Source organism: Rhea americana, unplaced genomic scaffold (genome assembly GCF_003343005.1).
Source record: "Rhea americana isolate MKP2758 unplaced genomic scaffold, rheAme1 scaffold_88, whole genome shotgun sequence".
Taxonomy (NCBI): domain Eukaryota; kingdom Metazoa; phylum Chordata; class Aves; order Rheiformes; family Rheidae; genus Rhea; species Rhea americana.
In genome coordinates this window covers 1,504,800-1,522,217 of record NW_028187066.1, presented here as the reverse complement: position 1 = coordinate 1,522,217, position 17,418 = coordinate 1,504,800, and the positions used below count along the sequence as shown (strand labels likewise).

The following is a 17,418-nucleotide window of genomic DNA, read 5'->3' as shown; positions in this document are numbered from 1 at the left end:
CACTGACCACAGTGAAGTGTGAATTATGCTAATTCACTGCTTCTGAAGACACAGTAAAGTGTATTAATTTATCAAAGTTTCAAAGGACAAGAAATTATTGGACATTGTCAGTCTACATTTTAGGAGGAAAGTGTTTTCACCTGTGTTCAATTAACTACTTTTTGAAATTGTGATTTTCTCAAGGAATGCAAATATTCTATTAATACTTTGCTGATGGAAAATAAATATTCTACATGCATGATATAGGCTATACCTATAGGCTATACTTTAGACCCCAGACTTTTAAACAAAACCCACACTGCAGTTATCTTTTTGTAACTTTCTGACATTCAGCGTGACACTTTGAAAACTGATACGCTCCAATCCTGAACAGCCTTACGGGTATGTGCTAATCTCTGTAATCAAGATGTGCAGGGCTACTGTGTAGCACTTCTTTCTTTCACCTATAGAGCCTCAACTTAGTGGGATTTAGGCAGAAGGTTGGAGATGCCTGGCCACAAATGAAAGGAGGAGCCGGCTGCAAATTCAAGGTGAACATGCAGTGAAAGACACAGAATTGAGGCTTACAGAAACAGAATAGGATAAAATATGTTTTTTTTTTCAGTAAGAAGTGTCTTGAGCTTTTAAATGAACTTCTGTAAAACACACTGATGACTGAACTTGTGTTTGCCATATGTTAAGRGAAAAAAAAAAAGGCATTAACCTCACTAAAAATATCAAAATATCTTGCCTGAACAATTCAAGGTCAACTATGACATGGTTTGCTGTTTCACAAAAAGAAACAACTATCTGTTGGTGGAAAAAAAAGCCTATCTCAAGAATACTGTGATAAAACTATTGCAGTTGCATAGACATATTGTTACTTGCTCCTGCGAAAGTGTAATGCTGGCCTTATGTACATGTGGATTAATGTCCAGTAATACTCCACGATTCATCAATAAACAGAGGAGCAAGCATATGTACAAAAAATAAATTACCYGTTACATAAGCATCCCTGATGATATGCAAGTGACTATGTTATCTTTAAGAATAAAACTTTTCCTACAAAGTTCCCAGCTTAAACCATCTGCTCCTTTTTCCTAATCCTAAAATTAGGACATTATACMAGCTTAAACTCTTGCTTACATTCATGCAATGGTCATAGCATGGAGACAGACAAGTTTTTCTGAAAAATCATGGAACCTTGAAATCTTGAAATCTTGAAAAACCTTGGAACGACTTTCCTGATAATCTTTAGGCCTCTCAAATTTTCACTTTGAATTCCCAATCCAGGACTWCTTCTTTCTTTCTTTTCTTTTATTTTTTAAGGTTGAGAAGAAGAAGAAAACATAATAGGTAAGGGAGATGGTTACATTCAGCAATTTATGTTTGTCTTCTAGCTTCCAATTTATGTATTTCTATACAGTCAACTGTACCCCTTTCTAGCCAATTTCAGTGACACAGTGCAGGCTGTGTCTGAAAAAGTTCATGTGTTTTGCCTCATATGCCTAAGCAGTCTACTGATTTGAGAAGAACAACTTGGACATGGATTTACATGATGGCCAATGTTCTTCCTACTTACATTTCTTCAAGGACATGTACCAGATTTGCCTTGCTAAAAACAGATGTAAAAATGTGACATTTTACAAATTTAAGAAAAGCTGTTGGCATCAAAAATATTTAGTAAAAGCTATAAATAAAAAAAGAAACTAATACTTGCAGTTACAAGTAATATTTGAGTGCTGAACAAGAAGGCACAGTAAAGGGTTAATTCTTATTTATAGAGAAAATTAGTCAGTGAAAAGCCTCTTTTTTAAACAAAGTGACTCTGTAGTTATCAAACTTTATACAAAAATATGAGAAAATTTAAATATGGTCAACATTACCTTGTACATCCCAAACTTGCCTCAGAGAGCACAGGTATCATTCATTTGATCATTAAAGGGGAAAGAAGTGAATGTAGGTGATTGGTAGATTGTTATTTCACAACCTTTAAAAGATTAATGCCCAAAAGTGATAAAGTGTACTAAAGTCTAGAAGCTTAGAGAAAAACAAATACACACTTGTATGCTAGTATACTCTGCTTTTTAAATACAGATAAAACTGAAAAGTATTTACTGAAGATTTGCTTCATTACAATGTATCTGTGGTATCAGTGAAAAAACAGACTAATTAGAAACAAGCTCATCCACAATTTGGTCTGCATGTCACTTTCCAGAAATTCTGGTTAAGATGGCATAAACAAAATTAAGATTCTCTCTGTTCAAGTGATCTTTTACAGCTTGGTTTATCTTCCATTAGTTAGTACTGCAGTTGCAAAGTTTTCACTTCTCCAGCACTAATAAGGTTGTTAGTTGTCTGTGGGACCCAATTCTGCAATATACTGGAACTGCTTCTCCAAACAAGCTGTTCTGGCACAAACTCCATTAACAGGAACTATTTGTTTCCTTAATGTGAAATGTGTATTTCTCTAAAAACTACCCATGCTTAAAGATCAAGTTCCATGCATCTTTGCTCACAGAGGAATACACAGGGTCTTAGAGCCCCTTTAGTATTTATTGCACTTTCAAAACGAGAACTTTTCAAAAGGAACAAACTCGAGGCTTGTGGGAGCAAGCTGTTCAAAGCTGTACTTGCATAGCATTATTCACACATGGTACTTCTAACCCTGACCAGCTAGTCACACTTTCAGCTGAGGCTCCTACAACTTTTACATCTGTTCACATGTAGCAATGAATGCCCCTTTAGCCAGAAAAGCGTAAAGCAAACAGACATAATACCATTCTCTTATGCACAATAATTGCTTTTAATATCTGCAGACGACTTTAAGGAACAAGAACCTAAAAAAACTCTGAAATCCATAGAAAGGCACCTATCTCTCTTTTTTTTTTTTTTTTTTTTTTTTTTTTTTTTGCTTTTTTTAATGTGGCCTTTGTGCTTTCACATCACGGCTTGAAAATATGTGAATACAGGTGAAATATTGAAATCATAATTCATTAAATAAAAGTTTAATGTGCTAAGCCACAATTCAAGCTTTAAAAAGAATACTGTTAAAAGTATTTTGTTTCAAATAGTGTCTTATGTGAAAATGAAACAAAACACATATTTACTTAATACCAAATTTTAGTGTACTCTATATGATTAACTATCTTCAAAAATACACTTCTCATGATTTTATATCAGATATAATTTATAATTAAAAGGTTAGAACAATTTGTTTGGGTTGAAAAGACATTACAAAACAAAGCACTTAATTATTGAAGAAAATACAGACAAGTATTTCTGATATTTGAAATTATCTTTCTTAAGTCATAATTCAAAGCCAGTGACACCTGTCAATATGGGCAAAAGAGGCCGAGAAACTTCATGGATTTTTTTTTTTTTTTTTTTTAAGTAAAGCTGCAACTACAAAAATGGACAAGGCTGAATCAAACAAATATCTTGAAACACGTATTTTATGAAGTGAGGTATGGTAGTGTTGAAGTGCTACAGTGGATTTCTGCATATTCAAACTTATTTCAGGTCAACTATTCTGAAGTTTGAAATCAGCTGATCATTGACTGCTGCAATCTTTTGTCACATGACCTCTTTTTAAAAATGTCTAATGGCCACAGAGAAGATACATTCAAATTAGCAAAAACTAACAAGACGATCAGATATGAACAAGCATATCTGGCAATTAGAAGGCAAACTGTAAGTAAAAATGCAAGCATACAACTTATTCATAATAAATACATTTTCAAGCATGTAACATTATCAATATTTTTAAAAGAATTTAAATAATAAATGCAACTATTTTATACAGAACTGTACCATTTATTATACACACAAGTATATCAGTTCCCTTTGTTTACAAAGGCTGGTTACAGATAATATGGAATGTTACAGTACCATCTTGCATAAAATTTTAGTACAATTCGTACTTCAAAAAAAGGGTGCAAAACACCAGCCTATTAAATCTGACTGAATTGAAATATTTTTAATTACATCATTAACACATACACAACAAGCTGTACATAAGCCCACTTTTCAATCACCACTTCAAGATACTGTAGCAAGTACATTAGATTATAAATGATTCCACTATTCAGTTAAATTTATTAAAGGTTTGCACTGCTACTCACTCTGGAACCTTTGAAATATAGTTTGCATTCATGAATTACTGAGCTCTTGTTAGTGCAGTTAAAAGGCAGTCAACACTGGTTGCCAAGTACTAGCCACAAGAGATTTCCTCAGAGAAAGATCACCTGGGAACAAACATTTTGGGGTACTTTTTTCTTTCAAAAAAWTTTTTTTAAAAAGTTTTACGGGGTCAAGACTCTCCATTCTGTACCTTGGATGCTGGCGGATGCATGAAGTCCTTAAAGGGAACCAGTGCCTCTTTCAGAGCAGAACACACTTCTGATGATGAGCAGGTGATGCACTCTACTAAYGTTGGGTACAAGGCAATAACTTGTGCCCATGTGTTAGCATCAACTGTAATTAAAAAAAAAGAACAAATTAAATCACTTGCTGATTTCATGCAATATTAACATTTTTATTATAGAAAGAAAAAAAAAACCACTAAAAGCTAGAAGAAGTGAGAGTAAACCAATTCTCTGATGTGTCTAATAGCTCTCTTTATGAGAAAGCCAGCAGCAGTCTTGGCAATCACTGTCATATACTGATCAAGAAAAGCATTTCTCTTGTCCCAAGAAGAGAGATGTGGGCAACAGTCCAGCTGAACTGAACTGGCTAGTCTAGCCCTCTAAGGAAAAGGCTCGAAGTAGCACTTGAGCTGCCTTCAGGGTGTGCCAAACAGCTTTACCTGTTCTGGCACAGTTCTGCCTTCACCTTTTTGTCATCAAACTTAAAAACCACATTATCAATAAATCTGTCTATTCACTGATGCTGTGAGTGAGGCATCTCTTCATTCTTATAGGCTTAAACAAATAAATAATAAACCCTCCAACAAATAAGATAAGCTCCTAATCTGTCAGTCAAAATAATGCTCTTCTTCCAAATCAAGGAATATATATTTTGCTTTATTAGGRGGGGAAAAGGCACATTTTAAAGATTTATCAAAAATATCTAATACATTTTAACTTTAAAAGGCCTTGACAATGCTGCATTAAAATGCTTTCCAGGAGTTTCTTCTCTGGGATCACTGGAACAAAGCAAAATGATCTTTAAACTAATCAAAATGCCAATGAGTTGTTATAAAATATCACAAAGTCTCAAAAGAAGAATTAAAGCAAAATATTCACATTTGTGTTACTCCAGAGCTTCAAATAAAAAGACTGTTAGCTTGAACAAAAAGAAAGGATCTTCACGAAAAAATTAACATCATTCCATTAAAAATAATTAATGAGACTCACAGTTGTTACGTGCCGTGGTTTGAGCAAAACWGTTGCTCATTCATCAGAAAGGCTTGACTAAAATTTTTTTGCTTTATTATTGCTACAAATTATTATACTGGGTATGGGGGCATGAAGTACTACAATAGAAAGGGAGGGAAGGCAAGACTTAAGTATGGCTAGTCCACCCATTCATTTAACTCGTACACCCCCTTTAACTGCAGGCTGCACCAACAGGAATGGGATCCATAGCAACTGAAAAGGACACCGTAAGGAGAAAAAGGATCTAGTAAGAATGGCAAATAAAATTATGTATATATACTTAAATATATATGTACTCATATGTGTATATATAAAGAATTCTATAGTATTTTCTAGGTTTTCTTTCTTTCTTCTTCTTCTTTTTTTTTTTTTTTTTTAAGAAGTTACCAAGCTCTTTTTAATAGAAGATATCAGAAACGGGAGCTTTCAACTTTATTAAGCATATCTTAGGATTTTATACTGTTAAATAAACTGGAAAAACTCTCTCCACAGCCAGTCTACCTAGCATCTACATACACATGCAACTGCAAAATACTAAATCTTACAAATTATACTTTTTCCAATTCCTGTGAAAATTATTACAGAAAAGAATGACATGTCTATGAGGCAGATATAATTTTATCTTTCTCAGAACCATGTTGTTTAAATGCAACTTACCATTTTCAGGTTGAGTTTTTTTAAGTGAGTCTATGAGAGTACTGACAGCTTTCAAAACAAATATGATTTCTGTTACTTGTTGCCTACAAAGGGAAAAATGCAAATAATTATTTATACAATTTAATCTCAAGAATACACATTTTCTTTGAAACTTACATAACATTAAAAAGACAAAAATGTATTAAAACAGCTGCAATGATGCCTACTGAAAGGATAACAGGTTATTAGGGTTATCATTGGTCTTTAACTTTTCCATCATGATAGCTGTTGCTGGCTAGGATAGTTTCAAATTTAATATTAGAAACAGTAACAGCATACATATCTCAATCTGAAAATACTGATGTATGTGATTAACTTTAAAATGAAAATCAATTCCATCAGTCATTTATTGAAATTCTTTGAGATTTTAAACCATCAAAAACATTTCTGCTTGAGTTAAACTTAAATTAAGTTCACATTTTAAAGAATTTACTATATTTGACCTATATTTAGGTCAAAGTTTTTCTTGGAACAATTGCTTGAATAATGATTCACAACAGTGCTATTGGATGTTTTATCTTACTTGGAGGAGACTCTCCACTTCTCAATTTAGAGAATACAACCCTTGATTTCCTAAAGATGTTGGACATACCGTGGAAGAGGACATTTGCCACTCAATCTCTCATCTTCTATGTAGCGATGCAATACATCCTGTGACCTTTTTAAGAGCACAGAAAGTGCCATTCTAGAGATGTAGCCTTCCTGAGGTGTTGTGACTTTATTACTGAATGAAAACTGGAGCAGTGTTTCAAAACACACTTTAGAAAATTCCTCTCTCATTCGAATATCTATTTCTGCTTCTGTCAAAGTAAAATGTTTTATTTAATTGTACAATATGCATGCTAATACATTGAATGCTGCATTTCAATCAGTTAACTTTTTTGCAAAATACTATTAAAATATCACTCCTATAGAATTATAAAAGATGAACACCGATTTGAACAAATATTAAGAACACATTCTAAGAAAAGGTCGATTTGAACAAATACTAAGAACATATTCTAAGAAAAGGTGACTGGACAATAATCATAATAGTCCCCCCAAAAAAAGACAAAATATGCAACACGATTATTAACATGTGTCACCCAGTTACATTGCTTTAATGATAAAATGCATACAATCACTTAAAAGACAGTAACACTGACTCTGTAGCTTAAGTGCTAATATTTGGTACTGTACAATGCAAATGTTTTTCTCTGTAATGGTTTATGTACAATTTCTTCATCCTTCTCCAAAAGCTGTGTTTTTTCTTGAAGGGAGAGAATATACCTCCCTAGTTACACCACAGAGCTATGCTAAGATCATTTAATTTTTAAGAATAGGATTTTATGTCTGTCTTAAAATTGTCTGAAATTATTATCAGGACTATTTCAACTGGCAGAAAGAAAATAAACTATGAAAGGAGTCCAGAAAAGGCTATAAAGAAATACAATACTGAACATCGTACTGACAAAGAAGTAGAGAAATAATTGGCCGGGGGGGGGGGGGGGGGAAATCTCTGAATGGAATGCTCTGCAACTTCCATGAGATAAAATATAACTTATAAAGCCAGTGTTATGAATCTTCAAGTTTTTATAAGAATAAGCACTGCCATCATTTTCTTTATTTTCTAATAGTTTTAAATACTGTTTTCCATATCTTCTGTCATTCAGGTACCATACCTGTAAACGAGGATGACTGAGAATGTATCGAGCCTTTATTGAGCATAGTCATTATTTGACCAACAAATTCCTTAGGAATAAAATTAGCATATGGCAGTATCTCTGTGCTGATAAGCTGCACCACCTAAAATAATATAAATATATTTACACTGATTTTCTGAAAATTACAGTTTACAATTTTAGTACACTAAAGAGATGCATTAAACAAAATACAAAGTTCAAGAAAAATTGGAATATCCATGCCTAATGATTTTTTTTTAAAATCGTCCAACACTAGCTTTTACAAATTTGTAAATACATCTAGAAGTTGTGGACTTTGTGTAACAGGTTTAACTAAGCTACTATTTTTGGGAGGCTTCTGACTGATTTTCTGAAGCAGTTATCACTCAGATTTCCACTGACATTTGAAATATGTTCTTCAAATTGAATTTACAGTTTTGAAAAGAGACTATCAGACATTCAGAACTAAGCTCCATCTTTCTCTCTCCATTCAGTTCAACATCCCCACTAAGACATTAAGACATATGTCACGTGCTTACAATGTGACATCTGCAAAGCACAGCAAGGAAGTAACTACCCTAAACATTTTAAGGCAGCGCACATTAACCCAAATGCTTTAAATCCTTGGCCTTGGTGTTTCCAGTCAGGAACAAAATGAGTTTAGATCCCTGTACATTAATGTACCAGATCTCACAGTCCTGCTCTCTGCAGACAGCACCACTTCTACTTTCTATCTCGAAGCTTTTATGGTCCATCTACCACTCTGGAGAGATGACAGGAGATCAAATCCACAGATACCACCCGCTCTTCTCTGCAACTCCCTTCCCCGTGTACTCTATTCCCTGGTCTGCTGCATCTCTCTGTCCTGGAGCAAAAGGGGACCAGCCCCTCTTCATTCCAAACATCATCATCTCTAAATTTTCTTCAGTATTATCCAACTAAATAATATTTTCTTTATAATCACAGCAGTCTCTGTACAGTACAAACATGACTTCATTTCTCCATTTACGCACATGCTTTTTGGTGTATAAAATATATTTAGAGGGTAAACATCATCACTGACTGAATACCACCCCTTGACATAAACAGAATTTGCTTTAGGTTTGATTGTCAGCTTCTTCCATTCATTTATAATTACACATGTAATTGCTTGACAATAACAAAGAGTAAGAATCAGATAATGGATTGGGGCAGAAACACATTCTATTTATCCACTTTAGGCTATCCTGAACTCCAGATGACAACAATAAAWTTTTTTTAGCATGCATCTTCCTACTTTTTGCAAGTTCTGGGCTTACGAATTTGTTGTCCATCTTGTTTTCAGAAAGAAAAAAATATTACCAAGAAATACCAAATGGATGATTTGCAAAAAGTATTTCAGGAGTATATGTAATCTGTTAATGTCACTACCTTGTATGTTTGATAGTATAACATCATTTTCTATAGTCTCCTTACCTCAACATCAATACTCTCATTCTTCTGAAATTCTTGAATTGAGAGATTATCAGGAGGTGTACTAAAAATAAACACACCGTATTATRCTTTAAAATTCACAATATGTGTCAGGAGATAAATATGGTGGGAAATACATTACATTCAAAGAAAAGTTATTACATGCATCAARTTTGTACTGTATATGATAATGATTAACAGCTTTGAATAAAATATTTTATGAATAATGATGCAGAAAATGGTTTGAAAGAAAAAAGTACAGTTAGTAGGATTTAATAGTTAAAACTGAGGAACTGGATTAAGGACTTGCAATACCAACACCATCACTTTTCATATTTGTATAAATATTAATCTCCTTTGTCTTACCTGCCTAGCTTAATGCATGAATGTAATGTCAAGGGTTCACAGTTTGTTATTTCTTACTTTTCCCCTAATTTTCTCATAGTCTTTCAAAAACTATGAAAATTTTTTGATTTTCAGCATTACATTTGAAAATACATTTACTAAACATTTACTAAACCTTGGCTCACCTCTGGTCTCAGAGTGCACAGAACTGGACTCCTTTTCAATGAAACTAACCAAAAGATTTACTCCAAGCTCTAGTAGCTGTTCACACTAGAGAAAGCCAGACTAGAGCTACTCYGAAACAAAACTCCTAAAGCGAGCACTGTATAGATGGTAGACCCTATGCGCTGTTCTACAGATCCATTCCTGCTGCACAGTATTGTTTTTGCTAATTGAGATGCAGTACTTAATGTATAACTTCTGCCCCTAAATAAGAGTTTGAAAGTAGGGAACCAAGTGGCAGGTTGGGAGAGGAGCGAAAGAACGGGGAGTAGAAATCAAAGAAGGTATTTCACTCAATGGACAGTTAAACTGTGGAATTCCTTGTTTAATGATCCCACATCATGAGATTAGATGCTAAAACATACACAGATTCAAAATCAGCTTGGCCAAATTATAAAAATAAAAATCTGTTATGAGCTAATGACAACATTTGGTACAGGAAGTTTTCAAGCTGCATAAATTGGGAGGTTGAAAGAGCATTTCAAGAAATCATCACTACCTAGTCGCATACTTCCTCTGGTATTCACTAATCTATCAGAAACAACATATAGTAAGTCTAGATACCTAGCTGTTCTGATCTAGTTAGGCTGTTCCTGTTTTCCTGACATAGAGCAGAAGCCAGAATCCTCATGCCCATGTTCCCTTGAAATACAAAGTCAATTGTGAAATCCATTATAAATTATAGGTTCTATTTCTCCATCATGTCTTGCATAAACATTAGTTTGTATAGAAGATAATATCCTGTCAGAATTAATGTAATAACTAGTAACATTAACAATAAGATCTGAGACAAAGATTTATAAAAGGTCAATATGATTCCAAATAGTAAATTCCCTTCCTTCTCCCTCAATTTTATGTTTATCTTTTTAAAACAACCACATATAAGATCTCCAAGCTAAGGAACAGCTTGGAAATTCTACCACTTGAAAGGCATAGATAGAAATACTAGAATTTAGATTGCCTGTGGTACTTCAACTTACTGCTGTTGTGTATATTTGTGTGTGTTATGATAAATCTTAAGTTAAATGAACTTTTATTTTTTCTGGAGAAACCATCCGATTAAGTACACAGAATGCCACTCCTACAAGGGAAGGAAAATYATGTAGTCAGTCTGCCACATTCCCTGCCTGATTTACGGCAGAATAGCCAGATGCAAAGAAAACAGAGTTCTGGACTGAACAAAGAACCAAGCTGTTTTATAAGCAGCAGAATCAGTGAAACATAGTAGTGGTAGGCAAATCAGCATCGTTTGGCTCATTTCCAAACTCCATCCCCCAAACCCTGGCTTTTCCCCTGCCTTCACGCTCCTCCACAGGCAACAGCCCACATGTGCAGCAGTAGTTCAGAACTGGGCTTGTGCTGATTGTCAAGGCAGCTGCCAAATATACGATGGTGGACCTGTGCCAGCCTTTTCCTCACAGTGGGCAGTAGTCTGGGGCTGCCTCCTCTGTCCCACTGCCAATTTTATGAAAGGCTTGAGAACTTTTTACAAGTCTTCTAAATCTGGTTARTTTGGCTAACATTTTTCCCCCCAGTGTTCCTATATGATGCCGACCACGTCAATTCAGAGATTTTTCCRAGAGAGCTCTTTTCATCTTCTGGATGCTCAGCACGAGACACCTGGAGTTCAGTCTGCACAGCTACAGCTACCATTTTGACAATTGCGACACTATGTACCAGTGTTCCTCCTTGAAAACAAAGGTCTCTCTCTACCTCACAGGGATATTTTATAAATAACTTCACAACTGCCTATGAAACATTCAAGCATTCAAGTACTGTGTATATGACTAGAGACAGAAAAAGCCAAAAAGAAAAGAAAATATTATATTTAATACTGGTTTGGATGTTAGGCAGCCAGCCAGTTTAGGGCTACATGCTGAAAATGAAGAAAATATGAAGTAGCTGTTCATTCAGTACCTTGCGTAACATATAAACAATAAAGAAGGTGACCATGCAAAYCCTTTAAATAGTTTATATAACTATTATGACACATGCATGTAAGAGGCTGAATTACATGAAAAACTTGCATTCTGACATCTCCTAATTTAAGGATGCCTGACTTTCTGAGCTAAGGTTTACTTTAAAGTGGTTTTATGGTCTATCTGTCCAGTCGTCCCTATTTAATCTGCCATATATGACTTACCAGTCCAGTCACCACATTTCGTCTGCTATATATGCTACAGATGATGCTAAACTCTCATGTAAGCAAGTTTCTCTCAAGTAAATAGATTTTTGTAAGGTGTCAATATGAAACACCAATGTAGGGGCCAGAAGGATCAAGAGCAGGCGAACACAARAAGCAGTGCCATGCACACCGCTGCTCTGTTTGGGCATTCCTTCGAGCCACTGCCCATGCTGGCTAGGGAAAGCTTTAAAGCATAACAACAAATTGCTAACAGGTACTGTGAGACCTGTTGTGCACAGCAGTGGCTTGTTCTCAAGCGTTCTTCTGGAAAGTGTTGATTTAATTCCCTAATGTGAGCACAGACTTCTGCTCTAATAAATCATATACATACACGTTTGCTGAATTTTATTTTATATAATGGCTTGTCATCTTTCTACAAAACCCTCTGGGAGGGAAGTAGTTTATGAAATAATAAGCAGACAAGTCTGTTACTAGAAGAAAATTTTTGCGTAAATTAAGTTACATGAAATGTATTAATTTTAAAATGTCATTTTGGATAACAATAAAAATCAAGATCATTGAGCTGACTCAGATGTAGCTTGCTAGAAAAAAATAATAATAAAGTTGAAGTTTGGTGCTTGGAAGTTGTTAATTCTCTGACAGTAACATTTCACTTTATTTACCTTAGCTCCTTTTGCTGTATTTTTAACTTCTTGATGCACAAAGCTGCAGGCACCATTTCTGCTGTGCTTTGTACATTTCAAACATGAATATCTCCTCTCCTTCCCCACTATRCCTGGCTTGACAACCTATTCTAGCCCAAAAGACGAAGGCAAGACCATGCAGACAAAGTTCACTCTTTTAGGGTTTAGGTTCACAGGGTATTAAGGGCTATTATTCACAGAGGCCTTATGCCTAACCAGTGCCAATTCAGTTTCACTGGTGGTAGCCCATCTCCACACATGTGATTTCTGGAAGTATAATGATTAGAGGAATTATAAGCTAAGTTAGACACATACACACACACACAAAAGTGTTTAAAATGTTGGTTAAAAAATGAAAGTATCAGTGAAAGAAACAGCTGTATCTACTCTAGGAAAATTGTCGGTTCCTCAGCCAGATGGGGACTCTGAGGATACAAAAATGAGAAAATTTACATGGGGCTATTTTAATGTACAAAGTTAAAGGAAAAAACTAGCTAAATGTGTTRCACAACATTGTCAGGAGGACTGGCTGAAATAAGATATTTTTAAGTTTTACAGAGATGTAGACATTTCATATTCATAACTACACCAGCAGTGCCAAGTCAGCTCTGAAGAACATGGATTTGAAGGTCAGATAAAAAAGGAAGCTGTTTACCTAGTTTTGAGTAAGGTTTAGGCAGATAATAGCATGGAATATGTAGAACCTTAAATAGCCTAAAGTATGGAATATGAAAAGGTGTACTGAAGTAAAGGAGGAAAATTAAACTTCTTTCTGACAAACAACATTTTAGTCTCCTTGAAGCAGACAAATCAGAAAAAAATAGATAATGGCAATGTGAAAAAGTTAATTTTTGGTTCYARCTGTATTCAGTTCTTCAGTTCTTCATTACAAGAGGTAGAAACAACTAGATACATTGTATAATGTTAAAAAAACAGACACTGCAGTAATGCTACTAAGTCTGTCTCACTGAGAGCCTCCCAGTAGTCTCTGAATTGCCTTTTCCAAATTCTTTGAGTCCTTTCGATGCATGCTGGTCTTCAGAAGAGAGGCCAGATTTGTGTACTTCTGCACCTGACTTATTAACCCTGTTGGACCAAAGCTCACTTTGCATGACATACTTGCAAGTTCAAAAGCCATCAAGAGATAACTGAATCACAGTAAATGACAGACAGCACTGCATTCAACAGAGTAACTAAAACTAATTCAAATTTACAAGTCATAAATCTGACTAAGAGCATAGGGAGTGCTTCTCATCTGTGCCTTAGCTAACTGATTTTGGTAATATTGACAAAAATCGAGTACATACTCAAAGTTTTAAAAAGCACAACTCATTGTTAATATAAATACATCACTGGATACACTGAACAATAGTTTCTGTATCACCTAGCTGGCTTAAAAGATCAAAGTATTTTTCCCACTGCCTTTTCCTATAATTTAAAGGTTGACATGCGTCTCAGTTCAACAGATAAATTTTAGCTATTAGTTACTTTCAAAACAGTGGTTAAATTCTGTCAAATTATTCTCGAACAGGACACCACTACGCTTTATATATTTTTTTTAGAACCATAACCAAGAAAAAAATTGAAAGTAAATTTGAAAATTGTGAATTCAATTTACTTTGAAACAGAACAACTACAGATGTAAGACATTGACTATACTGTAGTTACAACTCACTCCAAGACACAATAATTTAGAAATTTCCACAACAAAAGGGATGTTAGTCTATTTGCCAAGGCTCATTTCAGAGCATCTTGCACAGAGGTGCAGAAGGAAACCAGAAGAGCATTCCTTCAACGTGGGGAACTTCCACAGCTATCTCTAGAACACTCTTTTCATCACAGTGAGAGGAGCAAACTTCAGTAGTGTTGTGGGGAACGAGGAGGAGGAAGAAAAAGACTGCTGTTGCTAACTGTCCTGGCAGAAGGCAGACATACTCCCTTCTTTAACTCAGACTAGGACCAGATGGCTCAGGCTGAGAGATGGCACAGAAAGGCTACTCTGTAACAGAAGGCAAAAGCCTACAAAGCGATACGGCCACTCACTACGAGAAAGAGGAGCATGCACTTGGGAGATAAAATGCTCTTTAACAGTTAGAAAAAGACAGATATTAACAAAAGAAAAAAAAAAGAGTCTCGATAGCCATGCAACAGACAACTAAACATGCAAAAAAGCATCTACTGGTAAATACCATGGCAGGAGTAAAATTAGTGGTCTGTAACAGCAAAGCCTAGATAACCAGGAAGTTTTCCAGCTATACACACATGGTTCTATAAACCACCAGTCTATTATTAATATTTTAAATTCTTTAGAACCTTAATGCTTCCAAGTGAGAGAGCAGAAATATTTTATACAACTTTTGTAAGAAGTTATTTAATTCTGATGAAACGTTGATCCTTAAAACTCATCTTGCATGTAGAAATTATAGAACATACCCTGGTCTTCAAAAGGCAAAAACAGAACCTTAAGTGAAGACAGATAAATTTCAGGGCATCATAAATATTCACAGAAGCACTGTTTCTCCTATATCTCCAGAGGATATCCTGCCATGCAGGAGAGCTGCCAAAAACTGCCAAAATTAACATCAGCAAAGATTGTTTTCAGTAAGCAACGTGTTAAGATGGAACTTCTGTGGTTGGAACAACTTTCAAGAAAAATATAAAGCACTCAGTGTAAACTAAGAAAAACCTACAACATATCTGGCCAAAAAGTTCAAGCAGATAGCAGTAGATTACCTTGAAATACATTTAAGAACCATGGTAATCCTACTTCCCTGGACTTCTGAATATTTAATACCCAAACTGCAGCAAGACCAGTCCAGGTGAATTAAAAGCATGCAAAATGGATATGTTTCCTCTGTTTTGCAAATATTTAGGAATAATTCATTTACAGCAAATAGTAGACCTATTCACAAAGTAACATCTAACTGAACATACATTATTCTAAAGTAATCTCAGAAATCTTCACTGTAATAATCTAAATCCAATAACGATATTGGATTTATCGATATTGGAGCTGTTAGATGATTTGCTTATCTCAGAACGGAAGCAGTGCTAGTAACAGCAGCCAAAACCCCAAATTATTGCAAAGACTATTTTAAAGTAAAAAAAAATCGCATCAAAACAAAAGTCTGGATAATTAAATTGGTCTTAACGAACTCTTTAAAGTTCCTCCTACTTAATAATACTTCTTTAATGTATACACAAAGAAAAAATTTTTTCACTGAATTAGTCTATAAACCTATTAACTAGATTTTAAATCTACTCATATTACAACATTTTCAATAATGAATGCACCTCTGAAATTCAGTTTCATTTTTGGCTATGTTTTTGGACAAGCTGCTATTTAACTATTGTTTGTAAGTATGTGTTTGGTTGTTGAATTTTTTTGTGTTTGAAAAGTACATACACACCCCTCCACACAGCCTATTATTTTTAGGTACAAAATCGCTCTACTGTTTTATACTGAAAAGAAAGAGAGATTAATTTGTTATTGAAATCAACATTCACACACACACAGAGAGAGAGAGAGAGAGAGAGAGAAAGAAAATCAGGATGCAAGGGAATTTGATTTTTCATACTCCACATCCTCCTTTAATTTGAGGCACAATTAGATAAGCTATCCCTCAATGGTTTTTATCCACAGGTGTTCACAGAAACTTGCAATAACAATTCCACATCTGTCCTAAGCAATCTTCTATGACACCTAACCTTCCTTACAATAAAAGCTTTTCTTAATGTTTACCCCAGATAATCTTTGCTGTACTGAAATCCATTTTTTGCTCATCTTCAAGGGACAGTGAAAACTGCTCTATAGCAACCTTTTACCATATTCTATAGACTTACCACATCTTCCTAAAGATATATTCTTTTGTGTGAACAGACTCCTAGGACAGGTTGACCCATTAATGTTCACTTCTGGACTTTTTCAACCTACTCAACTCAGCTCAAAGTGCTCTATTCTTAAGAAATTATGCATGTACCTATTTAGCTGTCTAATTATAAATTCAAATTTTCAACTATCTTTTTTCAAAAATATAAAAATAAATTAAAAAAAATAAAAAGCATAGTTATAAATAACTTTTCATCTGTCTACCTTGGCTAGAAATATAAATAAAAGATAACTCTTAAGTTTCTAAGTGAACAATAATATTAGAAAAAAAATCAGAACACCTAGTAAGTGGAAAATTTCAAAAACTCCTCAAGAGAAATGCATATAGTTGATAGTGCTCACCTTAACTGGAAAAAAAAATTGTTGTAGTTCTTCAAATTGGAAAAAAAGAGAAGTGAATACACATTAATAATTCTTTGTCAAATCTACAGCAAACATTCTTGGGAGTCCATACAGAATTCCATGGCCTGATTAGAAAGCTTATGCCTTGCATTGAGAGCTCAGTTGAGCCATTTCTTGCTCATCTTCTGAATGAACTTTTTTGAAGTAGAGAAAGTGCTTACCTTTTTCTTTCATTCATTGAAACCACTTCCAGAAATCAAATACCCCAAAGATATGGCTACTTTTACTGAACCCTACTGGCATATTATTCTGCTTCTTTAGTAAAGAAATTACTTGAGAATATTTGCCAATTGAAAAAAAAGAAAGAAAGAAAGAAAAGGGGAAAAAAAAAGAAAGAAATCTGTATTTACCTTTTAGTGAATAAAAAATCTTCAAAAGTATTGGCTAGCTCTGGCCACATACTGTCAAATTTTCCAGAAGACGCATGCTGCCTTGCAACTGGTAGTCCAATAGAGAGAACTTTGAGAAGAGAGGACACTGCTAGTTTCCATGTGCTTTCAGAAGGACAAGAATATTTCAGACTAAGAGGTATTCTCAGTGTCTGCAAAGAGAAAGTTCAAACAAG

General features: G+C 34.6%; 1 protein-coding gene across 3 annotated transcripts in view; it reads right to left on the bottom strand.

The window, feature by feature from the left end:
* Positions 1-2,489: 2,489 nt before the first annotated feature.
* Positions 2,490-17,418, bottom strand: part of MON2 (MON2 regulator of endosome-to-Golgi trafficking) — a 79,530-nt gene continuing 64,601 nt past the window's right edge. For all 3 annotated transcript variants that reach the window (XM_085323832.1, XM_085323833.1, XM_085323834.1), the window contains 6 exons: positions 17,204-17,394; positions 9,170-9,230; positions 7,715-7,838; positions 6,646-6,853; positions 6,015-6,097; positions 2,490-4,455 (listed from right to left, as the gene is read on the bottom strand). In XM_085323832.1, the coding sequence (XP_085179958.1) occupies positions 4,292-4,455; positions 6,015-6,097; positions 6,646-6,853; positions 7,715-7,838; positions 9,170-9,230; positions 17,204-17,394 (831 nt within the window). In that variant the 3' untranslated portion in view covers positions 2,490-4,291. The remainder of the gene's footprint in view (positions 4,456-6,014; positions 6,098-6,645; positions 6,854-7,714; positions 7,839-9,169; positions 9,231-17,203; positions 17,395-17,418) is intronic.